This window comes from Podarcis bocagei, assembly GCF_964188305.1.
Source record: "Podarcis bocagei genome assembly, chromosome: 2".
NCBI classification, from domain to species: Eukaryota; Metazoa; Chordata; class Lepidosauria; order Squamata; family Lacertidae; genus Podarcis; species Podarcis bocagei.
Genome location: NC_138126.1, coordinates 33,390,597 through 33,417,702, shown reverse-complemented (window position 1 = coordinate 33,417,702; position 27,106 = coordinate 33,390,597). Strand labels below are relative to the sequence as shown.

General features: G+C 42.1%; 1 protein-coding gene across 1 annotated transcript in view; it reads left to right on the top strand.

Moving 5' to 3' along the window:
- Window positions 1–17,881, top strand: part of TMF1 (TATA element modulatory factor 1) — a 26,227-nt gene extending 8,346 nt beyond the window's left edge. The window contains exons 5-17 of the mRNA XM_081180633.1: window positions 202–307; window positions 3,366–3,508; window positions 5,343–5,509; window positions 5,759–5,915; window positions 6,421–6,513; window positions 7,220–7,376; window positions 8,215–8,407; window positions 9,469–9,538; window positions 9,624–9,716; window positions 11,413–11,532; window positions 12,261–12,407; window positions 13,896–14,021; window positions 14,904–17,881. Of these exons, the coding sequence (XP_081036759.1) occupies window positions 202–307; window positions 3,366–3,508; window positions 5,343–5,509; window positions 5,759–5,915; window positions 6,421–6,513; window positions 7,220–7,376; window positions 8,215–8,407; window positions 9,469–9,538; window positions 9,624–9,716; window positions 11,413–11,532; window positions 12,261–12,407; window positions 13,896–14,021; window positions 14,904–15,047 (1,716 nt within the window). The 3' untranslated portion in view covers window positions 15,048–17,881. The remainder of the gene's footprint in view (window positions 1–201; window positions 308–3,365; window positions 3,509–5,342; window positions 5,510–5,758; window positions 5,916–6,420; window positions 6,514–7,219; window positions 7,377–8,214; window positions 8,408–9,468; window positions 9,539–9,623; window positions 9,717–11,412; window positions 11,533–12,260; window positions 12,408–13,895; window positions 14,022–14,903) is intronic.
- The last annotated feature ends 9,225 nt before the right edge of the window (window positions 17,882–27,106 follow it).

Genomic DNA, 27,106 nt, shown 5'->3' with positions numbered 1-27,106 from the left:
GCAGCTGATCTTGTAATTTAAAAAATGTATTAGCTTTTAGACTAGCTTCAGGCTAAAAATCATGAGATGCACAGATTGTTAACGATTAACAGCTATGATTGTCATAATGAGGTAGGCCCCACCTACTGTGAAGTAAAAAATATTAAAAGTCACAGTCAAAATGTATAAATGGTACAATCATTATTTGTGTTTCTTCTTTAGGAAGTAAAGATTCTCAAAGAAGATCTAGCAACTAGATTGAACAGTAATGAAACCGCTGAAATACTAAAGGAGAAAGATGAACAAATTAAAGGATTAATGGAGGAAGGTGAGTATTAGTTTCTTAAAAACAGTTCCTGGGAAACTAGCTACATATGTTACTTCAAATGCCTGGTCACTTTAAATTTATTCTATAAGAAATACTTTTTGACTACAGCCCTTGCTGGCAAGGGAAGAATAGATTCCCTCTTCAAATTTATTTTTTCAAAAAGCAATTTAGGGTGTGAAAATTTTAATGGCTTATGAAAGGGTAAAGCTAGGTGTGTGTAGCCCTCCAAAAAGGTGGAATATCAAGGCTTTAGCCCTGAGTTACACAAACCAGTTGATGTGCATCTTAGACCTTGACAGCTGCTTCTGAGATACAGTCATACCTTGGTTCTCGAACAGAATCCGTTCCGGAAGTCCATTCGACTTCTGAAAACTAAGGTGCAGCTTCCGATTGGCTGCCGGAGCTTCCTGCACTCAATTGGAAGCCGCCTCGGACATTCGGGTTCCAAAAAAACGTTTGCAAACCGGAACACTCACTTCCGGGTTTGCAGCGTTCGGGAGCCAAAACGTTTGAGTCACAAGGCATTCAAGAACCAAGGTACAACTGTACAATGTTAACCCTAGGCTCAGTTGCAACTAAATTTTTCTATCATGTTGTTTCTACAAGAGTAATGTTAAAAGGAGAAGCAAGCTTCAATCGTATATTCAGAGAACAAGTCTGTATCGTTGCCCACTTGAGGCTATCCTAGCCTAGTGAGACAAACATGACCAGGAAGGGGCAACGGTGAACCTCTGGTTCAGCAGGCCATTCCCCCTACCCTCCTCCTTTGTGGGTGGGAGGCCTTCAGCAATGTTTAGTTTCAGTTTCAAAACAAGGCAAACTCAGACCACGGATTAAGAAGATGAATTCTTTAAACAGATCATAGGGTTAAGTTACAATCACTGGTCTGGGTGATATAACATGCTAGAATTCAGGGAAACTCAGAAGTGAATGTCAAAGTCTTCCTGGCGTCATGTCTAGCTAAATCAAGGTTTAGCGTAATGTGTGAATGCTGCTTATGTGTGCTTTAGAGCATTTCTGGTAGCTTTGGATTCTTCCCATTTTTGTTTTAATTTTACACAAGCTTTGGTACACTACACCTGTTATCTTTTCATAGGCTCCCAGTTGGCTTCTGTGAAATGGAATGGGGACATAGATAGGCTTTAGATCTGATCCATTAGGGCTCTTATTGTGTTTTCTGACTATCAGATTACTGTATTTTTGGCACTATAGGACGCACTTTCCCCCCTCCAAAAATGAAGGGGAAATGTGTGTGCGTCCTATGGGCGAATGCAGGCTTTCGCTGAAGCCTGGAGAGCGAGAGGGGTCGGTGCGCACCGACCCCTCTGCTCTCTAGGCTTCGCGGACCTCTCCACAAGCAGGAGGAGCGCTTCCGCTGCTTGCGGAGAGTTGCCTGCATGCTGAAGCCTGCACGTGCCGAGCTTAGCATGTCCAGGCTTTGCGGACCTCTCAGCAAGCAGCGGAAGCCAGCGCTGGGCTCCCACGGCTTGCAGAGAGCTGCCTGTTTGGGGGCTGGGGTCGGGGGAAGCTCAGGCTTCCCCCGCCCCAGCCCCACACCTGGGGGGAAAAATAATTTTTCCCCTTTATTTCCCCCCCAAAAAACTAGGTGCGCCTTATGGGACGGTGCGTCCTATAGGGCGAAAAATACGGTAGATAGCAAACAGCTCTGCAGATACTGTTGGATTTTTCTTTGCTCATATAAGGCAAAGGAATAAACTGAGATGCCTGCAAATCTTTCGATAAAAACTTTTAGTATCTCTTATAAATATATATACCGTATTTTTCGTCCCATAGGACGCACCACCCTATAGGACGCATCTAGGTTTTTTTTGGGGGGGGAAATAAAGAAAAAAAAATATTTCCCCCCCAGGCACGGGGCTTGGGCTTCCCCCGACCCCAGCTCCCAGAACAGCCTGCTATCCGCAAGCCTAGGGAGCCGCGCCGGTCTCCCCAGGCTTGCGGACAGCTGCGCAAAGCCCGGGGGCGCTCTTTAGCGCCCCCGAGGCTTTGGAAGGCAGGCAGCTCTGCGTGACCCTCCGGAGCCCGGCGCCAAGCCGTGCCGGGCTCCGCAGGATTGCGCAGAGCTGCCTGCGCTCCCAGGCTTCCCGCGGCTTGGCGCCGGGTTCCCCGGGAGGGGAGGCAGCTCTGCGCGACCCTCTGGAGGTTGGCGGGGCTTGGCGCCAGGTTCTGGAGGGTCGCGCAGAGCTGCGCGGACCCCAGGAGGGCAGGCAGCTCTGCGCGACCCTCCGGAGCCTGGCGGGGCTTGGCACCGGGCTCCGGAAGGTCGCGCAGAGCTGCACGGACCCCAGGAGGGGAGGCAGCTCTGCGCGGCTTGGCACCGGGCTCCGGAGGGTCACGCAGAACTGCGCGGACCCCGGGAGGGCAGGCAGCTCTGCGCGACCCTCCGGAGCTCGGTGCCAAGCCGCGGTGGGTCACGCAGAGCTTCCTGAAGCCTGGAGAGCGAGAGGGGTCGGTGCGCATGGACCCCTCTCGCTCTCCAGGCTTCAGCCAAAGCCTGTATTCGCCCCATAGGACGCACACACATTTCCCCTTCATTTTTGGAGGGGAAAAAGTGCGTCCTATAGGGCGAAAAATACAGTATATATAAAATAAGGTCCGGTAGCACCTTAGAGACCAACTAAGTTTGTTCTTAGTATAAGCTTTTGTGTGCATGCACACTTCTTCAGAAACTTAGTTGGTCTCTAAGGTGCTACTGGACAATTTGTTTATTTTTTTAATATATTTTGACTGCGTCAGACCAACACTGCTACCTACCTGAATTTATAAATATATGTTACTTCAAGATTGATGCATAGGGTTTGGGTCTTTAGTCTTACCTGATTATATGTATCCCAGTTCACACGCCAGGGAAATTATGTACATGGCTTCAAGTCATTTTTATGATTATATTCTTCATTGGTGATTAAGTTAGTTTACATGCCCATTCAAAGCCCATTTGCCCAAATAATTGGAGGTTAAAGAATTGGAATGTGAAGAGTCATAGTCCTATGTTAAATATGCATCGATCCCCACTTACCAGATCTATCTTTCTTTTCAGGGGAAAAGCTTTCAAAACAACAGTTGCAAAATTCCAACATCATTAAAAAGCTAAGGGCAAAGGAAAAGGAAAGAGAAAAAACAAATACAAAGCAGAATAAAAAGATTACGGAATTAGAAGAAGAGTTACAGCATTTGAAACAGGTTGGGTAAATTTTTAGACATAGCATTGGAAGGGTTTGCATGCCTTTTATCTATGTGTCAATTCACTTATTATTTTTTAAAATGTGTAACCTGCCTCTTAAGAATCAAGAAGGCTTCCAACAGGATTTTTTTTAACCCAGTAAAATATAAAGCCATAGTGGCCAAAGAGCAGCCATATTATTTTCAGAGTTCTCTCCAAAAATGGGGAAAAAACAGAATAGCTCTGAGTCTTATTGTGAAAGCCTTGCCACAGCCTTGTGGTTAAAGCTCTGCTTCTTGCAGCAGATGTATTCAACTTATGTAGTGAGGGCACATGGAGTCGGGTCTGTTCCATAGAGCATAGTTTACCATGTTTCCCTCATGGGAAGAAGCAGTATTGGGTATATAAATAAATCTCTCTTTAAGGGTGAGAACCAGCACCTTGAATTGTGCCTGGAGGAAAATTGATAGCTGTTGCTGGTTTTATTACTCTTTCTATCTGCTCTTTTAGTTATTCAGTGGTTTCATTTTTTTTCTTTGCATTCTTGGAAGCTTCAGCTGAAGGCTGCTTAAAAATATTTTAAATGAATAAATAGAACCAGTTGAATGTGTTCTATGAAGAGGCAGAAATTTTGCATTAGTTGAAGCTTTTTTGACAATGGTTGCTAATTACGATGGCTAAGGGACGCGGGTGGCGCTGTGGGTAAAACCTCAGCGCCTAGGACTTGCCGATCGCATGGTCGGCGGTTCGAATCCCCGCGGCGGGGTGAGCTCCCGTCGTTCGGTCCCAGCTCCTGCCCACCTAGCAGTTTGAAAGCACCCTTAAGTGCAAGTAGATAAATAGGTACCGCTTTATAGTGGGAAGGTAAACGGCGTTTCCGTGTGCTGCTCTGGTGCCAGTTCGCCAGAGCAGCGATGTCACGCTGGCCACGTGACCTGGAAGTGTCTGCGGACAGCGCTGGCTCCCGGCTTCTAGAGTGAGATGAGCGCACAACCCTAGAGTCTGTCAAGACTGGCCCGTACGGGCAGGGGTACCTTTACCTTTACCTTTAAGGCAGCATGCATCTGAAAACCAGTTGCTGAGATAATGAGTAGGAGAGTGGCATCACACTCAAGTCCTGAAATGGGTTTCATATGGACATCTGCTTGGCCAATGAGAGAACAGAATGCTCGGCTAGATGGGCCTTTTGCCTGATCTAACAAGGTTCTTATGACAATAAACACACATGAAAATGTCATGGGACTGTATCCAATTTTAGCTTTCCACTAGTGAAAGCACCACTGCTAGGGCAAGGGAGGGCTGCCATTTTCATCAATCTTCCTCTCACTAACTACAGCCCTCTGTGTCATATCACACACTGTTCCAGAGGGCCCCCAACCCTCAGAAGACACTTTTGGGGTGCACAGAAGGCTGCACTGAGTAAGAGCGGTCAGCAAAACACAGGAGTCCTGCCTTGCACAAACAGAGGTTCTTGTATTATTGCAAAGCCACTACTGAATACAACCCATGGACCAGAAATAGACTGATTCATCCATTCTTAACTGCAGCGCGCAGTTTGGTAGCAAAGTCCACTAACTTCAACACTGTCACTGCAAATGTGTGCCCATTTCAGATGCCAAAAAAGTGAATGTAAAGGCACAGAGACACACAATCAGGTTTAACCTTCTTTGTTAGCGTAATGATATTTTCTGTAAAACTTTCTGTGAAGCTTCTGAATGATTTACCTTCATTGCTTATATTTTTCCTTAGTCTAGCTTTCGATAAAGGTAGCAGCTGTTTTCTGTGCAGAGTGATTTTTAAAGCTCTGTAAAGAGAAGTTAAGCACTAGGTTGTGATGCCTTTTCATTGTAACAGGTGTTGGATGGCAAAGAAGAAGTTGAAAAGCAGCACAGGGAGAGCATCAAGCAGCTAAGCAGTGTGGTTGAACGGCAAGAGAAGGATATTACCAGACTCCAGACGGATCTTGAGGATCTGGAAGAGAAGAACCGAAGTGTGCAGGCAGCTCTTGATAGTGCATACAAGTAAGGCAATGTCCATAAAAATGGACAAGAGCAGATATTTATTGTGCCTAGAAGACAACATTCTCTTTTAGGTTTCCCCAGTCTTTGCAATACTGTGCATTTTGTTTTCCTGTTGGATTTTAAAATACATAAACATAGGATGGCGTTCAACTAAGTTTTACTCAAGAGTAGACTTACTAAAAAGAATGGACTTACTCATGTCCATCAATTTCAATGCATACCTATGTTTAAAATGCATATTTTTCACAGGGAACTTGCAGATCTTCACAGAGCCAATGCTGCGAAAGACTGTGAGGCTCAAGAAGCAGCATTAAGCCATGAACGGAAAGTGAAGGAGCAGCTGGGCTTAGCTCTAGAGAAGGCCCAAGAGGAGGCTCGCCAGCAACAAGAGGCTTTAGCAATTCAGGTCAGTGTTGGGTACAACTAAAGTTTGCAAGTGTTTTTCTTTTGCCAGTTGTATATGTTGTAATGCTTACATGTCATAGCAGTGCAGCCTGAAAACCACATTATAAGTGATTCCCAGAAAAATCTAATTTAACATGTACTTGGCATAATTACAAGTAGGAATGAATGAAGCAGAGGGACATGCTTTAAAATTACATAGAAAGCCATTGAAAGGCTGCAAATCTTAAGGGGGGAAATTAAAAGGGTATTAGCTTACTTCTCATTTATCATTACTAAGGCACTAGATTTGAAGTATTTGAAAGAGGATGCACTTGCTCTTTGTGCTGCAGCTACAGCATAGTGGTAAAGTAATGATGATAACTCCTTAAGCAACCTAATGGTGTTCTGGGTGTGATAGTCAGAATTATAGGAGGTGCCAACTGGTGTCGATGCATGATAAAACGCCAGTGGAGTGTTAGATCTGCATATTCAATTCGGCATACCGTATTTGTATCCCTGTGTTGCAGGTGACAGACTTGAGAGTGGCCCTGCAACGTGCAGAACAACAAACGGCTAGAAAGGAGGATTATTTGCGCCAGGAAATTAATGAACTTCAGCAGGTACTCTGGCAGATTGTTCTCTGAGATCTGTCTTTTTTTGCCTCTTACAAATGCTAGGAAAAAATTGTTTTCTAATTCACGAACGGTTGACTATTGATGCTCCTTCCAGTGATCCATGACAGGAAATTTTAAAAGGGAGCACATGGCTACTTTTAATTTGGGCAGAGAGTTAGAAACAGGCATGCTCTACTGAACATTCAAGATTTATCAATCAGTTTGGACTTCTTGGATTTCCAGTTTCAATAACAAGCAGTGTGTGACTACTGTATTTAGCAAAGCAACAAATATTTCCATGGTTTGGACTTGTGCAGAGGCTTGATAGTCTTGCCAGTGGCCAGCAGGTGGGGCTCAGTCCCATAGATAACGCCTTGCTCCTTCTAATAACTAGGAGAAGCAATTGTGCAAAATAAGCAAAATAGGTAGATGGTCAATTGTATATTGTAGCTGAGCAGCAAAATCCAACTTTTCATTGTGCGGTTAAATGATTTGTGGCACAGCAAATGGTATACTGCTTAAAGCTGCTGCTGTCTGTAATACCATACTGCTTACTTGCTAACTTTTTTTTGCAGTACATTAACGAAAACTTTTCAGTAAATGGAGGACGTGGCACAATACTGTATTTGCCTGAATAGGGATAAAGCTTCAGATGGTTCTGTTCATGGTATTTTAGGGCTTAAAGTAGTGCTTACCCAATTTATAATTTCAGAGACTTCAGGAAGCAGAGACTCGCAACCAGGAGCTGAGTCAAAGTGTTACATCTGCTACAAGGCCCCTGCTCCGGCAGATAGAAAACCTGCAAGCAACCTTGGGAGCACAGACCTTGTCGTGGGAGAAGTTAGAAAAGAATCTCTCTGATAGGCTTGGTAAGGCAAAAGTTGTTGGTCAGTGGATTTTTTGGGGGGGAGGGGGCAAGTCTCAAGAACTTCCATGCATAGCACAAAATTAATGGATATGAATGGGAACTCATGATTATGCAGGCACACACACAGAGAGAGAATAGGAGATACAGGCATGTATCTGGAATATGTGTTCTGATGGTGCGTCTGACGATTTGGCAGGGATCTACAGAAGCCTATGTGTGACCAGAAAACACTAAAGCACAGTTCCATGTGGTTCTGATTTTGCTTCTCTGGTTACAGCTTCTTCTGCTCCCAACCCAAGTGGGTGGAAAACTAGTCTGACTAGGTACCATTGATCTCGTGTGCAGGCTCAGTTTATTCCTCACCCCCTCCTCAATCTTCCTTAGAAGGGGAAAACAACCTAGGCAGTGATCCAGCCAGTGTCTAAAAGGAACCATCTCTGCCTTAAATCCATAGTCCTTTGCATGTGACATACCTAAGAGCCATGTTCGATATATACATGCATTTAATGTGATAATAGCTTTGGGGGAGAGGTCATAAAGTTACCAAAAGCTACACTCCCCTCCTAAGAACACAAGAAGAGCCTGATGGGTCAGACTGATGGCCTATATAGTCCAGCATTCTCACAGTGGCCAACCAGAAGCCTGTGGGAAAGCAGCAAGCAGAAGATGAGCACAAGAAGGTTCTCCCCTCCTGTGGTTTCTAGCAACTAGTATTCGGAAGCATTGCTGTCTCCAGCTGTGGAGGCAGAGCATAGCCATCCATCATGGCTAGTATCCACTGATACCCCTCTCCTCCGTAAATTTGTAAATTCTAACTAGTAATGTTCTCTTACTGTTAGGGGAATCTCAGACTGCCTTGGCAGCACAGGCTGAAAGAGAACGCGCTGCTACAGAGGAACTTCTTGCCAATAAAATCCAGCTTTCTTCCACCGAGTCCCAAAATAGCCTCCTAAGGCAAGAAAATACCCGCCTTCAAGCACAGCTCGAGACAGAGAAAGCCAGGCTTAAGAAACTAGAAAATGAAAACAATCGGTAAATTGCTTCTAAAGTTTACAACAATTTCTCTGAAAGTGTAAAACATGGTTGAAATAGCTAGGTGGGGTGTAATGAACAATGCTGCTTTAAAAATTTAAGACTTCTTTAACTGGTGTAGTGGTTAAGAGCGGTAGTCACGTAATCTGGGTAACCGGGTTCGCGTCCCCGCTCCTCCACATGCAGCTGCTGGGTGACCTTGGGCCAGTCACACTTCTCTGAAGTCTCTCAGCCCCACTCACCTCACAGAGTGTTTGTTGGGGGGGAGGAAGGGAAAGGAGATTGTTAGCCGCTTTGAGACTCGTACAGGTAGTGATAAAGCGGGATATCAAATCCAAACTCTTCTTCTTCTTCTCTATAGTTTATTCTATTTTTTGTGCCACTTGTATGGCCGCTCAGTAATATTGTTTTCTTAGCGTCTCAGATGCTTTCAGGACACATGCATTCTATTGGGAGCATTTTTCCTAATGCCTTAGAAAGCAGAAAAAGTGACAACGTATACTGCAGGCATGAGAAACCTGTGGCTTGCCGGATGTTCTTGGACTTGCAGCTGCCATTAGCCGCAGCCAGATTGGCCTGTTTTCCATTTTGCAAGTTCTATATAATCTTGACTGCCAGATACAATACAGTGATATCTCGGTATTTGAACGAAATCCATTCCAAAAGCCCATTCGGTTTCCAAAACGTTCAAAAACCGAGGCGCAGCTTCCCATTGGTTACAAGAGCTTCTTGCACTCAGTGGAAGCTGTGTTGCACGTTTGGGTTCCGAAAAACGTTTGAAAATGGAAGCATTTACTTCTGGGTTTTTGGTGTTCGAGAACCAAAACATATGACAACAGAGGAGTTCGGGAACTGAGGTTCCACTGTAGTAAATCTCTCATGCTACTTCAGTGCATTTATTTCATTTTATTTTCATTTCATTTATTCAAGTTTTTTTTAATTGAAATTAGTACAAACAAAGCTATATAATAAAAATAGTAGAAGTACAAAAACAGTATGTTTATAATAAGATCCCTCTTATTTACTGAGATTGTACATGTGTTTTCTTGCTCTTGGCGCAGGTATGAAGTTGAGCTGGAAAACCTTAAAGAAGAGTATGTGAAAACTGTTGGAGAGGCAAAGAAAGAAAAGGTTTTGATATATTCTTTGATAATAACATTGCTTTCGCAAATAAGATTTCTCAGTGAATAACTACATCTTTTTTTGTTTTCTGAAGACGCTGTTAGCTACTCAGCTGGAAATGGAGAAAATGAAAGTTGAGCAGGAAAAGAAGAAAGCAATTTTTGTACAAGAAACTGCAAGAGAAAAGGTGCTTGTTCATGTTAACCACTTTCCATAGTTCTTGGAGACAAAGCAAGCCTTAAATGAGCACACAAAGCAGTTGTCAGGCAAGATGGTAGCTTTCTGGGATCTTCATTTCTGTGTTCCACTCTTGATAGTGCCATACACTATATACAATATAAATTCTGGTTTAGTTGTCTGTAATAACAACACAACTGTTGTTGTTATTATTTGTATACCACCCTGCACCCAAAGATCCCAGGGTGGTTCACAATAGAAATTGTCATGACAGTGGGCCACAACCTCTTATTTTGTGGGCTTTATACTTCCTTCTGGGACCTTAAGTCACACTGCCCTTAAGTCACACTGAGAGCCAGTGTGGTGTAGTGGTTAAGAACAGTGGACTCGTAATCTGGTGAACCAGGTTCACGTCCCCGCTCCTCCACATGCAGCTGCTGGGTGACCTTGGGCTAGTCACACTTCTCTGAAGTCTCTCAGCCTCACTCACCTCACAGCGTGTTTGTTGTGGGGGAGGAAGGGAAAGGAGAATGTTAGCTGCTTTGAGACTCCTTAAGGGGAGTGATAAAGTGGGATATCAAATCCAAACTCCTCTTCTTCTTCTGCCCTGAACCTTCTCTTTCCCTTGGGTTTCCCATTGGCCTTCAATCCTGAGAATATTCCCTCATTTTAGTTCGCTCTTGGACACCTTTGGGGATGCTCCATTTGTTTGTACTTCACTTGAGGATACTGAAGAAGTCTTTATGTTACATATACAATGTATTTTTTTTTTTAAAAAAAAGATATTTATTAAGGTTTTCAAAATATTACAAAACAGAAAAAAAAAGAAAAATACAAAATAAAAATAGTTAAAAACAATTCAATCTTTCAATAACTTATCTTTCATCTGCTTATTTCCCGGACCTCCTCACGCCTCCCTTTTCTGTATTCCAGTATAGTTTGTTAGTTCAGCAAATCCCTCCCCTCTTTGTTTATCCTGATCTTCAATCTTAAAATATTTTAGCATTGGATTTTTACCTATTAATAGTTCATTTTCTCATATTCCCTTATAACATTACAGCTATAAACCACTTAATTTCTATCCAACATCATTCTAACATTCATAAATTTTACAATATTTCTGTAAGTAGTCTTTAAACTTTTTCCAATCTTCTTCCACCGACTCTTCTCCCTGGTCTCGGATTCTGCCAGTCATTTCTGCCAATTCCATATCTGCCATTCTTCCAGGGTGGGTAGACTTGTGTCTTCCAATACTTTGCGATAAGTATTCTTGCTGCTGTTGTGGCATACATAAAGAAAGTTCTATCCTTCTTTGGCACCAATTGGCCGACCATGTTACATATACAATGTAAATTCCTACACTGACAAAAAATAGCAAGCATGCTGCTCTTTCATCAGCAGTGTCTCCGATGCTAACATGACATTAGGGTTTCATTCTGCTCTGTGTGATTACTAAGTGAAGTTACTTTGCTTCAAATAATCAGCAAGTTCTGTAGATGATGTGACTTTGGAAGCTGAAGGGGCAGAGTAAGCAGTGCTATCAAGTCCATTTTGTTGCTTAATTTATTGACGTTGCAAGTGAATTGCCTAACAGGAGATCTTGTGTTTGTCATGTTTTCGTCATCATCTTAGTGAGTATTTCAAAGTAGGTAAATTCTTTGCACTAATATTGCTCTTCTCTTTGGATATTGTACATTTTCTCTTAGGAGCGTAAATTATACACTTCATCAACAATGGAAACTGTCTCAAGCACTCCAACTCTGTCACGTTCAAGCTCAATAAGTGGGGTTGATATGGCAGGTCTCCAGGCATCCTTTGTATCCCAGGTATTGTTCCATGTATCATTTGACCTTTATTTGCTCCTTCGGTGTCTTTTTTTATTAATATCATTGTGCTGTCTTAATTGTTTTCTTGAATCCAGCAAAACCTCACTGCTAAAAATGAGAGCAGGTAGTTTGAAGTAGTTTCACCAGTTAATGTGACGCATAGAAGGTTAAAATATTTGCTGGTAATTAGAAAATAAACTTGCTTCTCTCCCTTTGTGGTACATTTTGGCTCTCATGAGGAAATTCCACTTTGGATGAAACCTGACGAGAGCTTAACTGACAGGTTTTGGATATAGCCTTTTATCAGTATCAGAAGATGAAATGATTTAAATGTGGTATTTTCTTTCCAGAACATTACTTCTACAAACCACTGAATATATATATTTGCTAACAAAAATTGCAAAGACCATTTTTAAAATATCTACATGAAATGCTTTCCAAACAGTTCAGACCTCACAGCAACCCAGTGATGGTGATTAGGATGCTAAATATTGAATGGCCAGGGGTTATCACATGAACTTCATGGCTGAGGAGGGTTTCGAATCCACTTCTTAATCCACCATACCAAACTGGCTGTCTTCACTTGTTTTTGCAAGTGCTGTTTAAACATAAAAAAGTTAACATTCTAGTGTCAATCTTGAAAGTTGTATCATTCTTTAGGTACAAAATAATATCTTGCATACTGCTAAGTATTCAGTTACATGGGTGTATCACAATTTTTATTGCAGGATGACCAACATGATCATTCCTTTGGTTCAGTGTCTACAAGTGGGAACAATCTATATGACGCAATGAGAATGGGAGCAGGCTCAAGCATTATTGAAAACCTGCAGTCACAATTAAAATTGCGAGAAGGCGAGATTTCTCACCTACAGGTAACCTGTGTTGACCTGTGTATCTAAACATAAGTAGGTATAGGTGTTCCATATGTGTGATATACATACTTGACAGACAGATGTGATCAGTTCATTTTTATGGGCTTGTTTTGCCAGAGTTTAGTCTTTGGCCTAATACATGCAGTATTGTCAGTCCATTGGAGGATCTCCCTAGAGCAAATTCCAGAGGGTTCCCCAACCTCCCAAAATGTCCATTTTGGGGGCATATCAGGGCTTGTAGCAGGAGCCCAGAAAAGTCTTGTGTGAACACAGACACTTTGATAGCTGTTGAACAAATTATAGAAATGTTTTAGAAACATCTTAGTGGGGAGTTCCAACACGTGGCACAGTGAGAAAAATATAGTGCAGTGTTTCTCTCCATCTGCTGTGAAATACACTGGTGCCCCGCAAGACGAATGCCTCGCAAGACGGAAAACCCGCTAGACGAAAGGGTTTTCCGTTTTTGAGCTGCTTTGCAAGACGAATTTCCCTATGGGCTTGCTTCGCAAGACGAAAATGTCTTGCGAGTGTTCTGATTTTTCCCCGCTCCCCCCCTTTTTCTAAGCCGCTAATAGCCTTTTAGCCGCTAAGCCTTTAATAGCTGCTAAACCGCTAATAGTGCTAATCCGCTAAGCCGCTAATAGGGTTATTTTCATCTTGCGAGGCACCACTGTACTGCAGTAACTTGTAGGAAGTAACTACTGTAAGAGGTTAGCTACCATAATAGGTGTTCGTAACTTCTTCCATTTTTCAGGCTCATGAGCTGCTGTAATACCTTCCAGTTAGCAGTGGGAGCAGCACAGTTTCAATTCTCTTATTTTGTCCTCTGAATCCAAATGCTTGTGTATTGCTGCTACACCAGAACAAGAGATGGAACTTCGTAATATATTGTAGGCACACAATAAATGTATATGCCACAGTTATAATTTGAAACCTTGTGTCGGTTTTGCTTTGTAGGAATGGTTTACCTTAATCCCTTCATTTTATTTATTTATTTAAACGAATATATTTATTTATTTTATTTTATACTTCATGCTCAAAGTGGCTGACAACAAAGAAACGGGGTGCGTTTCAAACAAACACTACAAAACCAGTTTCACAATAACGTAGCAAAACAGCAACATAGCAACCATTTCATAACAACGTAACAAAATGAGGGCAAGAATAATAACACAAAAAATACACAATAGTATAAAATAAAGCAACATGCAGCATCCAATGGCAGAAATAACAAGTGAGCTTCACAGTTTTACCTTAGCCCTAGAAACATCTGTTCCATGATGTTGCTCACAGTCCCTCTTCTGCAGCAGCTTCTTATAAGGCTTTCAAGGGCAAGGGGTGGGGTAGCTGGAAACACCACTTTCATGCATTATTCCTTACTCGTAATATGGGACATAAGCTTGCAAGCTTAACACTCCTGATTACTTTTAATGGAAACAGAATTAGTAACTTGGTAGAATTTTAACTGTCAAATGTTTGTTACCTTAGCTGGAAATCGGAAACCTTGAAAGAACTCGGTCAGTAATGGCAGAAGAGCTGGTAAAGCTGACAAATCAAAATGACGACTTAGAAGAAAAAGTGAAGGAGATTCCCAAGCTACGTGCACAGCTAAGGGTAGGTAGCTTGTTTCTACGATGATATCTGAAATGTATTCCGCAGCCTCTGTAAATATGTCCCTGCTGTACATGTAAAGTGAAATGCTTTATTACAAAGTACAGTGAAAAGCAGTGCTTGCATTCCTAAACATACTCACTAATGGATAATTTTCACTGAACACTACAAGAGTTACTTCTAAGTAAACCAGGTTAGGAACCTGCAGCTAATGCAAAATGCAGTTTCTAGGGTCCTTAATGGGACATGCAACTTTGCACATAGTAGATTTTGACCTAAAAAGGCTTATGTGACTCAGGACCCAAATACCCCGCAATGATTTTTTGAGGCCCTTCTCTATGTGCCTTCTATGAAGGAGGGTGGCAATGCATGAATTGGCCTTTTTCGTGGCTTCTCATCTGCAGAATGCTCTCCCTGGTGTCGTCATTAACAGCTTTGGACACCAGGCTAAGGCTATCCTGTTTTACCAGGTTTTGGGTGGTTAATTTTGGATCATACCCTTGTATGATTCTTGCCTCTTTTGTGGTGCTCATCTTTTAGTGGGCTGGACTTTGTTAGTACTGCTGGATGAACTTAGGGGAGCAGGCGAATGAACACTTCAATAAATTTTGTTTGCTTTATTTTGCTTCTTGCTAAAACTGATTTTAGCTGTTTCTGTATTTTATGTTGTTGAAAGTTGCCTTGAGACTTTTTTTGTGTTTGTGAAGCGGCGAATAAATGCAGTAATTGTGTGTGGTTGGTATTGTTTTGGTTACATAAAGATTGGCATTCAGAGAATTGACTTTTCTTTTAGTATATTCTATCTTGACATTCTAAAAGGTGTCTTAACAGCTCTTTTGTAAATGTGGAGAGCAAGTCATCAACTATTGTGCTGTGTTGTTTCAGGATTTGGATCAGAGGTACAATACCATTCTCCAGATGTATGGTGAGAAAGCAGAGGAAGCAGAAGAACTGAGGTTGGACCTTGAAGATGTGAAAAATATGTACAAGACTCAGATTGATGAACTTCTAAAACAAAGGCATACTTAATTATTGCTGATGTTGCAACTTGCAAACGACGTTGCATTAAACTGTAGAAATGTTTATGTAAATGCAGATGAGTTGTAAAGAATTTGTACTATAGGATGATTATACTGTAGAGGGTTCGTACGTTGGCAAGAATGTTATGCTTTTGTGATGGCCAACTGTCAGCAATTAAATTATTTGTTAATATTTAAATTTTTATATCCATAGCTGAATGTTAATTAAAAGGCAGACCATCTTGTTGTCAATATAGTAAGTTGCAAATTAGTTTGCATAATGCTGATCATTCAGCAGCAGGAGCTTTTTAATTGCAGTTGCCTCATGGGGATGTAGCTGAATAATTTCACTGACAGTTTTTCATGGATATCCTAATGCTGATTCATTTCTATCAAAATTAATATTTGGCGGAAAAAATATATTGATTTTTAGAATATAAATACCGATAGCAAATAATTGCTACCTGAAACCCTGAAACACAAGGCTTAGAATGCCTTTTAAGACTTTTTTTAAAACAACAACAACCACCAATTAATATTTGGATTTATACTGTAGTGCCCTAACCAGGGTACTGGTGCCCACAAAGCCAGATAACTGCCTTTGCAGCCAACAATACAGGGTGACATTTAAAGTCTCAAAATCAGTATTGTATGGTAATAGCAACCAAGCTCCCTCCTATACAATAGATAACAATTCTACTGTTTCTTAAATGTTTGGCTGCATTCCAAAGCATAATCCACTGCCACATAGAAGTGGGCTGCCTAGCAGCTTTAATGGCTTTTAACTGTAGCAAGAGAAAAGAAGCAACATTTGCCTAAAAATCAGTAGTACTCTGGGGGATGAAAAGGAGCATGGTGTTTAAGTTTACATGTTGAAATGGTTGCACCTCTTCCTGTCATAGCCTAATTCTCACCATGTGTGTGAGTGCACTTTATTTTCAAAAGTGAATAAACTTGTTCCAGATGTTTCAAATGAACTCCAGTAGTTTAGAAACTATCTTTAGAAGGTGTTTGATAGAACATAAAAAAGGAATAGCATCTTGAGTTGCCTTCCCAACTATTTAGCCTAAGCGAGACAGAAAACTCCCTGGTATCGTCCACATTCATAGGAGGACCTTTGCATTATTGTGCTTTCTTAAAGTCATACTTTGTATGACAGCTATAAAGGGCCATTTCTGTTAAACTGACCTTAAGCTGCTTAAATGTTTAGGAAAAAATGTGGCATTGCTGCATTTATTTAGGATTTAAAAAGGTTTCCTCACAGGAATTGAAATTTTCATAGCTGAATTTACATGAAATTTTTAGTCTGATAAATAGATAAAATTTACGCATCCTGTCATGTTGGTATACAAAACATATTTTTCCTGAACCAATTATCTACAGAGCTTTCATCAAGCATAAGGTGCGTGGAAATTCTAAGATTTTATTTGATACTTTGACATTGTATCAACCACTTACCCTTAATTGCTTACCTTTGGTCCATGTCTATTTGGAAATCATGTGCTATATATAACCTCCTAAGATCATACCACCATGTAATAGGAAATGGGAGTCTTATACTGTTGGTCTGCCTGAGGAAAGCTAGTGTGTAAGGGAGAGAGCTACTACTGTAGGCTTTTCCCTGACATATTAGGGTTCTTCCTGATTCACTAATTTTCTGTGTGCAGGATTTCTTTTTTTGTTACTTGGCAGAACATTCAATGAAACAGTTCCTCACCTATATTCTGAACTGCTACATTATCAGGAGGATTGTATCACTTTAATCTAATGATGGATATTTAAAGCATGCAATAATCTTCCTGATAAGAGACTAAACTACAGTCTAGTGGGAGAATTCTTTGATTCAAAAAGAGGTTTGCATAATAGTTGATACTTACACAAAACAAGCAAATGATGGCTGCTGACAGCAGAACTTACCAAGTGTTATTTTCCAAGAAGGCACTGCATATTAGTACTTAAAGCCAATGCAAAATACAAATTGGAATGCTCCTGAAAACTCAATTTAAGACCCGAGAAACTTAAGTGCATGCTACTTTCATAATTTATATTTGGAATAAATTATCTCTGCATTTGAACTGGAGAATACAACCCCTGACTAGAACTTAGGTGTTTGCACTGGGATCTTGCACCCAAAATTTTGCATCTTTTAGACCCCTTACCCACATGCTGCCTCTTCATGTTTAATACAAGTATTGGTTATGTAGCCCATGTTCCACCATAAAACCTACAGACTTCCTTGTTCCTTTGCAGCCATTTATCAATTTACCAATTGATGACAATTGGAAAGTGGGAAAAAAATACTTTTTGCAAGTGAGGTCTGTGAAATTTAGGCTCTCAAACTCTTGAAACTCATATGCAGTTTTCAAAAGCAACCAGACACTGGACATTTGTTTGCTCAGGACTTCTGGAAGCACACCTGTATATTCTCCCTCCCTAATCTGCCGACGTGCAAAAACTCTCTAAGCAGACGTGTGTGACTGTATTCATGTAAGTGAGAGCACTGGGCTTCACAATGTTGGTGTGGAAAGCAATACTGCAAGAGATAATTCCCTAGTGGACTGCAGAAGGAGACTTTGGTTTCTCAATGCATTGCTAGGCCCTCTTAATACTTTGTGGGAGTAAGTTAAGATCTCTAGTTAATAATTGGAAGAGCGGTGCCGAAATCTTCATTTCAGCTGTGTTAATATGGTTTGCCCTCTTAAGAATTGTTACATTTTTATAAAGGGCTGTAAAGTAGTTTAAATAAAGTATGTAGATGAATAATGTCACGGGAGTTAAGCTGTTAATGTAATGTAAATAATTTAAATATGTTTGACTCTTGGCCTGAGTAAAGTATTTGAGTTACCAGTGTTTTATATTTTTCTTAAATACAAAAATGCATCCTGGTGGTTGAGATGTTGATAATAACAGCTTCCAAACAAAGAAGCAGTAGCAAAACGTAAAGTGAGTTCAACGCCTTGCAAGCCAATTTGCCAAAGGCGTCACCCAGCGGTGAGGATGTGATGTAATACATAAACACAGGTTTGCCCATATTAGAGCCAGACCTTGTTGGCATCTGCCTGTCTTGAGAGACAATGGAGTGCACCTCAGGGAGTGAAGTGAAACCACCGTTAGCAGCACCAAAGTGATCTCCCGGGGCTGCAAACCTGGGCAGTATGTATCATAGAATCATAGAGCTGGAAGAGACCACAAGGGCCATCGAGTCCAACCCCCTGCCAAGCAGGAAACACCATCAGAGCACTCCTGACATATGGTTGTCAAGCCTCTGCTTAAAGACCTCCAAAGTAGGAGACTCCACCACACTCCTTGGCAGCAAATCCCACTGTCGAACAGCTCTTACTGTCAGGAAGTTCTTCCTAATGTTTAGGTGGAATCTTCTTTCTTGTAGTTTGGATCCATTGCTCCGTGTCCGCTTCTCTGGAGCAGCAGAAAACAACCTTTCTCCCTCCTCTATGTGACATCCTTTTATATATTTGAACATGGCTATCATATCACCCCTTAACCTCCTCTTCTCCAGGCTAAACATGCCCAGCTCCCTTAGCCGTTCCTCATAAGGCATCGTTTCCAGGCCTTTGACCATTTTGGTTGCCCTCCTCTGGACATGTTCCAGTTTTCAGTGTCCTTCTTGAACTGTGGTGCCCAGAACTGGACACAGTACTCCAGGTGAGGTCTGACCAGAGCAGAATACAGTGGCACTATTACTTCCCTTGATCTAGATGCTATACTCCTATTGATGAGGCCCAGAATTGCATTGGCTTTTTTAGCTGCCGCGTCACACTGTTGGCTCATGTCAAGTCTGTGGTCAACCAAGACTCCTAGATCCTTTTCACATGTACTGCTCTCAAGCCAGGTGTCCCCCATCTTGTATTTGTGCCTCTCATTTTTTTTGCCCAAGTGTGGAGTGTATGGAGGTGCCCAGACAACAAGAAGACCCACCTCACCCCACCCGTCTTGCTGATGTGATCCAAATGAAAGCAAAGAAATATGCTTGGCGCCAGCTTGGCTGCAGGAGTTGCCGGAAGTGAGGGCAATCAGCTGCCCTGTTCTCTTTCAGCATGAGGGGAAGGCAGCGCCTCGCAATCGGCTGCCCTGGTCTCCCTCACAGTGAGGGAAGACAGCTCAGATCAGCAGCGTTATCAGTTGAGATCATCGTTCAATATCGGAGGTGCCATGAAATTGGCTGAACTGCTTCACCCTCACCCCCCCCCCCGCATGAGGAGCAATATATTGCTGGGTCAATACCATTATCACGGTGTGATTTCAAAACCGATTTTGGTCAATATATTAAAAATAACACAGCACTAAAATAGACCATAAAATTTGTACAAAAATGACAAAAATTAGTTGAGGAGGCAAGGGATGGAGCTGTGGACCCCCTGGGTACATTCTGCAGACCCCTACACCAGTGTGGTGTAGTGGTTAAGTGCGACAGACTCCCATCTCCGCTCCTCCACATGCAGCTGCTGGGTGACCTTGGGCTAGTCACACTTCTCTGAAGTCTCTCAGCCCCACTCACCTCACAGAGTGTTTGTTGTGGGGGAGGAAGGGAAAGAAGAACGTTAGCCACTTTGAGACTCCTTCGGGTAGTGATAAAGCGGGATATCAAATCCAAACTACTCCTCCTCTTCTATTTGGGAACCACTACTCTAGACCAAAATGGTTGGGGACCCTGGACCTACACTCACTGGAAGGAGATCTCAGGTCTTTCCCTGATATTCCTGGCGGTGCCAGGGATTGAACATGGGACAAGGTGCATGCAAAGTGCATGCTCTACAACTGAGCTATAGCCCCTAATGTTGTATTGCATGCAATCGGGTGGAGGGTCTTAAAGGCACATAAAAGCAATGAAAGCTGTATCTGTGTTATACTCTTAAAAACAAATAGACTTCACTTCATTCACTCTCAGAAGTGCATGGATCTCCCAGCATATATTGTTAATAGGCTTTTGCAGTTATTTTACCTTGTTTAAAAAACTGCAAGCAGGAGCACAAGTGATTGCTACTACAATATAGCTCTTCCTGTGAAACATCAGATGACATTTACTTTTTTGAAATGCATTTTAAGATTAGGAAAACTGTAGTAAACAATTACAGTCATACTACATTCTTAATGTAGTTGCAAAACACCAGAATCTTGTTTTGAAAGATCACAAACTTCCTACGGTGCAATTTTAGTTTAAAGATTATAGTGTTTAGCTGAAGCAGAAACAAGGAAATGGGTTCAAGAGTTTGAGGAAAGAGAACAATGTGTTTGGACTGGTTTCACTTCCTAGCATTGGAAGGAAAAGAGAGTTTTCCTGTGCTTGCAGAAACAGCAATATGCTGAAAGCCTTGTCAACAGGCTTTGCCTTGATTAACAGGTTTCCCACCAAGAATTTTCTATATACATTTTGAAGAGAATTTTTTTTTGCTTTTGGTACAAAGGGAGCCATAATTATAAGTGAACCTTTATGACTCAGCATCACTACAATTTTTAAAATGTGTTTAGAAATAATGCCCATTATGTTAATGAACATAACTGTAAAATAAATATTTAAACCCTAGTTTCCCAGGTTCTGGCACAACACTTTGAATCACACTGTGTTTGATTGTCTCATTTTACAGCTATCACTTCTGTGTTTCCCAGTACTGTGGTGCTGTTAAAATTACTGGTACAAGCAAGCACGGTGCCGATAACACCAAGGTTGCAGGTTTGGTCCCCTTATAGGACAACTGCATATTCCTGCATCGCAAGGGGTTGGACTAGATGATCCTTAGGATCCCTCCCAACTCTACAATTCTATGAAGCCAATGCTTTAATTTGCAAAAAGGCTTGTTTCAAGATCCCCAAATGCAATGGGCTAATAGACTCGATGTCCTACACCAGTAACTTCTTTCTTGCATCTCCTTCCCTCTTTTTTGTATCAGCCTTCTCAGAAGCAACAGTTCAGTGAAACTCCCAAAGGTAACATAAATTTCGACTTGAGGCGAAGGAAAGACACGAAGACCCTACTTTGGTGGAATCTACACACACATGACGCGGGTGGCGCTGTGGGTTAAACCACAGAGCCTAGGACTTGCCGATCAGAAGGTCGGCAGTTCAAATCCCCGCGACGGGGTGAGCTCCCCTTGCTCGGTCCCTGCTCCTGCCAACCTAGCAGTTCGAAAGCATGTCAGTCCAAGTAGATAAAAAGGTACCGCTCCGGCGGGAAGGTAAATGGCGTTTCCGTGTTCTGTCTTGTTCGCCAGAAGTGGCTTAGTCATGCTGGCCACATGACCCGGAAGTTGTACGCCGGCTCCCTCGGCCAATAAAGCAAGATGAGTGCCGAAACCCCAGTCGGCCACGACTGGACCTAATGATCAGGGGTCCCCTTTACCTTTACACACACATTTTTAAAAAACGCTTTTTAAAAGAAGTTTTGAAAAAGGCATTGAATTTTGCATAGCTCACTCTCGCCTTCTCGTGTCACATTTGGATACAGTATTGCACTTTACAGCACATTTAAAAAGTCTTCTTGGCAGCTGTGTAGCTGAGGACTTCGTGTGGCATTAACTATGGTTGAAGAGATCTAGACCTGGAGATCTCTAGAACATCTGAAAAGGCCCTCAGCCGGGTAAAGGTTTGACTGAGCACTACTAAAAGGCATCGAGATAATAGATTCAAGGCTATATGTATATGGCTTTGAATATATATTGCCCTGAATCCAGGGGCGCCGACTTATAAAAAATATTGGGGGGGCCCATACAGGGGCCCTGCCCCGGGAAGTTTTCTAAATTTTAGATGAAAATTAGCGAGTTTTAAAGTTTTTAAAAAGTATTTTTGAGTCATATGATCAACATTAGAACCCCAAAAACTCGACTATAACTCCACACTCGGGGAAACTCGACAAGCCTGAAACACTTTTTGGCTTTGAAAAAAGAAACAAAACATAAACACGCACGGTATCTTATTTTATAAAGATTTTTAATATTGCTCGAAATACCATTATTAGGGCTAGAGTGCCTTTAGAAAGGTGCAAATGTCGACCGTCTGACTGGATTACTGAATATGAAGTCGTTGATGACTGGTCGGATATCCAATTCATCCAAAACATCTCGATGGGCTTGAAGAACAGCCAAGTTGTTCAATCGCTTCTGTCCCATTGTTGATCGGAGATATGACTTCAGACGTCTAAGGGCGCTAAATGACCGTTCTGCTGTTGCTGTCGTGATTGGAACTACTTGGAGAAGCTTAATGCACTTCACTACTTCACATAACATTTCTCCAACTGCAGGCTCTTGTGTAATGTACTTTCTCACATCACGCATGTTTTTTAAGACCAGTTGTTTTTTATTAGCGATATCGGCTAACATATTCAAGTGTAAGCGCAGTCTCTCAATGTCTAAGTCATTTTTGAAAAACTCAGTTGATTTTTCAAAATTTGTTTCACCTCTGTTTACTAAAAGCAAGCACTCTTGTTCAACTGCAATGACCTGTGTGAATCCAGTTGATGCAAACCGCTCAGTAATGCAAGATTGCACCGTTTCACAAACTTCAATGTAAATAGCTTTGTAGTATTCCTTTGGGGTTCTGAAAGTGTGCGGTGAGCTGGCTTCGTTGTTTTCATACTTCTTTGGTATACGTCGATTCCGAGGAAGCGAAGGATCATCAACTTGTGAAGGTTTTTCTTTTAAACACAATTCCCAAAAGTGTTCAAAACTATCACGCCTTCCATTCAATATACAAATCAAGCCCTCATATATTTTTTCCAGATCAGCAACACTTAGATGAGGGCACTGAATTTTTTCATTGACATCCTCTACTGGGTTCATTGCATGGCAATAAAGACGTAAAAAGAAATAAGTTTTGAATTGTAACATTGACTCAAGGTAGCCTGCACATTTGTAACCTGCCTCTGTTTTGTCCTCCGCAGAAAATGTTTCAAAAAACTCTAGAAGTTCTTTAAAGTTTTTCAATATTCTCAAGATACTAGAAGCTCGCATAGTCCATCGAGTCGGGCAAAGGGGTCGTAGACCAGCTTGGTCGTTGGCGCTCTCACAGCGTATGCTTCTGAAAAGTTCCATCCTTTTGTTGGATTCCCTTACGGTGTTTATTAAGTCCTTGGCTAAGGCCATAATATCCCTCATAGACGTAAGATGGCGGAGACTGTCTACAACTGCCAAGTTTAAACTGTGAGCAGTGCAGTGCACATAATGTGCTTTTGGTTGTATATCCAAAACTAACTTTTTTAGTCCTTTGAACTTGCCTCTCATATTCGAGGCACCATCATAGCACTGTCCTCTTAAGTTATCCATTGACAAATCAAGACGAGCAAATACGTCTTTTAAAATACTAAACAGAGTTTGTGATTCAGTGTTGGGGGTCTCGTATAAGCCAATAAAGTCTTCGTTGATAATTAAGGAATCATCATCGACAGTACGAATACAAAATGACACTTGTTCGTGAAGCGAAGAATCACTTGTTTCGTCAACAATAATAGAAAAATGTTCAGTCTTCTTGATTGAAGCCAATACTTTTCTCAACACAGACTTTCCAAGTAGATCAATGATCTCGTTTTGAATTTCGTGGGACGTCCACTTATACCCCGAACGCCCTAACCAATCTTTTAACTCAGGTACGTCATTCTTTCGGAGTTCCAACAATTGAAAAAAATTAGAGTTTACATCTTCGTGCCCTCTAATTGCTAGTCCTTGTCGGCATAAAAATAGCACGGTAGTAAAAATTGCCTCAAGAGCTGAACGGCCTTTCTTCATATCACTATGTAACTGTTCATTCAATTGGGAGGCCACACTTCGGTTATTGATGGAATTTAGTTTCAGAACACCTTCTTTATGCGTAAATGTATTTTCATGAAGACGGAATTTTTCCAAAGCCTTTTTCCAGTTAGAAAACCCTACGGAAATAAATGCATCTTCTTTTTTTGAAGAAAATTGTAATAGATTTTTAGCATCTGCCTCTTTGCAGGTTTTGCAAAAAACTTTTTGGGTACATGCTTCATATTCTAGCCATGTATATTTGATCAACCAAGACTTCTGAAAAGATCTTCCCTTAACGGATTGTCCAGGTTTCGGCTGTGAACGGTTCTCGCATGAAGACAACAAAGCAATTGACGAAACATTTATTGTCGGAGGTTGACTTTTAGTATCATCAACTTCCAAGCGCGCCTTTTTGGTAACAAATTTATCCATTGCAAACTTAATTAACAATACACTAAGAGACTAAAGTAAACGAATACAATATAGGGGACGGGGACGGCCACAACGTAGAAGCTGGCTAGGCTGGATGGCCAAGCTCAGTATTATCTACACTGACCCACTGTTCCTAAACTGTGGCACCGGCCAAGTCAGCTCAGAATTGTCAGCACTGGGTAAGGTTCCACTTAAAATTAAAATTGCTGGCTGTGACAGCTGAGTCAATCTCGCCCTGACTTAGCTGTAACCTTACTCTTTAGGATTAAACAGCGCCTATTCCAAAAAAACGTACCCCGGTAGCTGTGACTCAAATCCTGTTAACGCTAGCTCAGGCCCAGATTTATTATATTATTATTTTTTATTTATGAATACGCTATTATTAGTTCTCTAACTATATCTAGAATTGTGTTTCTATCCAAAAGGCTCAACTTAAAATTTCCCCAAATCAATTAATTAAGGCAACAAATTCCCAGTGAAAGAACCCTTATTTGCTTGCAGGCTATAATTTTTTAGCTAGAGGGAGGAATGAGAGGCTTAGTGGCCAGTGCCAAGAATCACCGCTAAACCAGGCACTGTGCCCCCTCAGCAAAATTCACGTAGAGTTATTTACAGCATTCAAATTGCAGTCCCAAACCTCCACTCTACTCGGCACTGAGGCAAAGCAGGACAAATTCCGCCAATAAGAACCACGAAAGCGAATTAATTGCAATAATCTATATGGCCTCTACCTTATGCAGAACCTTATGCAATTTAAATCCCCAGCAATTAAATCACTTATGCGCTTAAATCCCTTGATTCCTTCTGAAATTAAATCCAACTAGCAAAATTTATTTTATCTTATTTTGAATATTATTATTATTATTTTATTTATATATATATATATATAATGCGTTCAACTGTTTTTTAAACAGAAGGGGTGGGTACTGTAGGCAGGGGGCAGTAACTGCCCTTGCTCCTGATCAAGCAAATAAATTTAAAGTAACCACTAAATAAAATGAGTTGGCCTAATGAACCAACTTCCAATTAATTTAAACGGAATTAAGTAATTAAATTGGCCTGCAATATTAAATACTGTTTCTTAACAACACACTAAGGCAATGAGGTAATTAACTAACCAAAGGACTTAAATCAACCAAATGAATCTAATCACCAATTAAATTAAATTGATATACAATCAGAATCCAGCAGCAATTGATCTGCCCTTTCTCTTAGTCAACCAAAATGAATTTAAAGTTCCAACCAAATGAATTAAATTACCAAAATGAATCCACACTCGATAAGTTTAAATACAATTGGAATCAAGCAATAAGTTGACTACTGCAAGCACTTATTAAAGCAATCAAATTAATTATATTTCAGGGTTGCATATATATCCTTGGAGCGCTAAAGCCCTAATTAAAGCGCTTTAATATAATAACACTCAGAGTCAAACCTCTATGAGCTCTTAAAATGCTTAACTTAAATAACTTGTTCTCTTCCAATCCACCAATTGAGCTATATTGTCACTTATAAAGCCTAAAGGTTATGAAAATCGGCCTCCTGTGCTTAGCTTTAGAGAAATAAACAGCAGAAGCACTCACACTGAGCACTGAGTATCTAATTCCCACAACAGAGTGCCTCACCTAAAATGGCCGCCGGGCCAAACCACGTGGTTAGCTCAAAATGGCGACCGCAACTTCCTGGTTACCAAGCAACACAGCTATCAACTTCCTGTCCCTGGCTGCCAGCGTCCTGCCTCTGTGTCTGAAACAATAAGCCTCAACCCGGGCGCACTGAAGAAAAGCTCCCCCCCCCCCACAGCACCCTGTGGGAGCCGGCAAATCAAATCACACTACACAATACACACCAGGCACACACCTCACTCCCCTTTTCAATGCTTCAAGTCGAAGACCTGTACTGATTTAAAGGAATATTCCCACAAAAATTGCCCCTATTAAGATGGCGGCCGTCCCCCTGGTCACGTGGCTCCTTAAAGGGCTATCAGGAAGAGATCGTTACTAAGCAACCCCGCCGCCCCTTCTCACAGCCGGCGTGCTGCTAAAGGATCCCCTGTACTCTCCCAGATTTTTCTACTCACGTGTGATCCTTGGCGCAGAGACAGCCAGTGCACAATACCACAATACAAGGACGCGTCTCACCCGGCAACGATGCAGCTGCTACTGTCGCCTTTACCTCTCTTAAGCCGATGTGGAGAAAAGCTGCGCTGAACTATGCCAAGCAGCCTCTTTCAGACGAAAGGACCTATGAGAATAAAGCCCACCCCTGTGCTGCGAGTGATTTCCGCCCGGGAAAGCTTGCAACTGAAGCTGCGCTGCAAGTGATTTCAGCCCCAGAAAGCTAGCAGTTGAAGTGGAGCTCGGACTCCAGAAGGAATTAAATTTCCTTTAGTGATTTCAGCTCGAAATGCAAACAGCAGCTGCAGCTTTGCCCGGAAGGATCAGCGCCTGCTGCGCTTAAGCTCCACGTGATAGAAGGAAAAAGGCACCAACGACGACAGGATCAGCTGGAAAACGTGGGGGCTAGCCGGAGAAGAGAGGGCGAGCCCCCTCTGCTCCGGCCCTAAATAGGGCAAGCCACGCCCCCCAGCCAGCCAATCGGCTGGCTGGGAGGCGTGGCCGGTCGGGATTCCCCTGTTCTCGCGAAGCAGCGAGGCAGGAGCCCCCGCCCGGGGATTCCCTAATCTCGCCGGCTAGGGCGCGCGGCTGGCTGGCTGGATGGCGAGGGAGGAGGCGGGGGACGGCGGCGGCGCTCTGCTGGAGGGGCAGGCGCCCGCGATTATTGGGGGGGCTGAGCCCCCCCAAACAAATTATTGGGGGGGCTCGAGCCCCCTCAGGCCCCATTGAGTCGGCGCCAGTGCCTGAATCTCGATGCCAGGCGCGCCTAGCCGGCATAGCGCGCG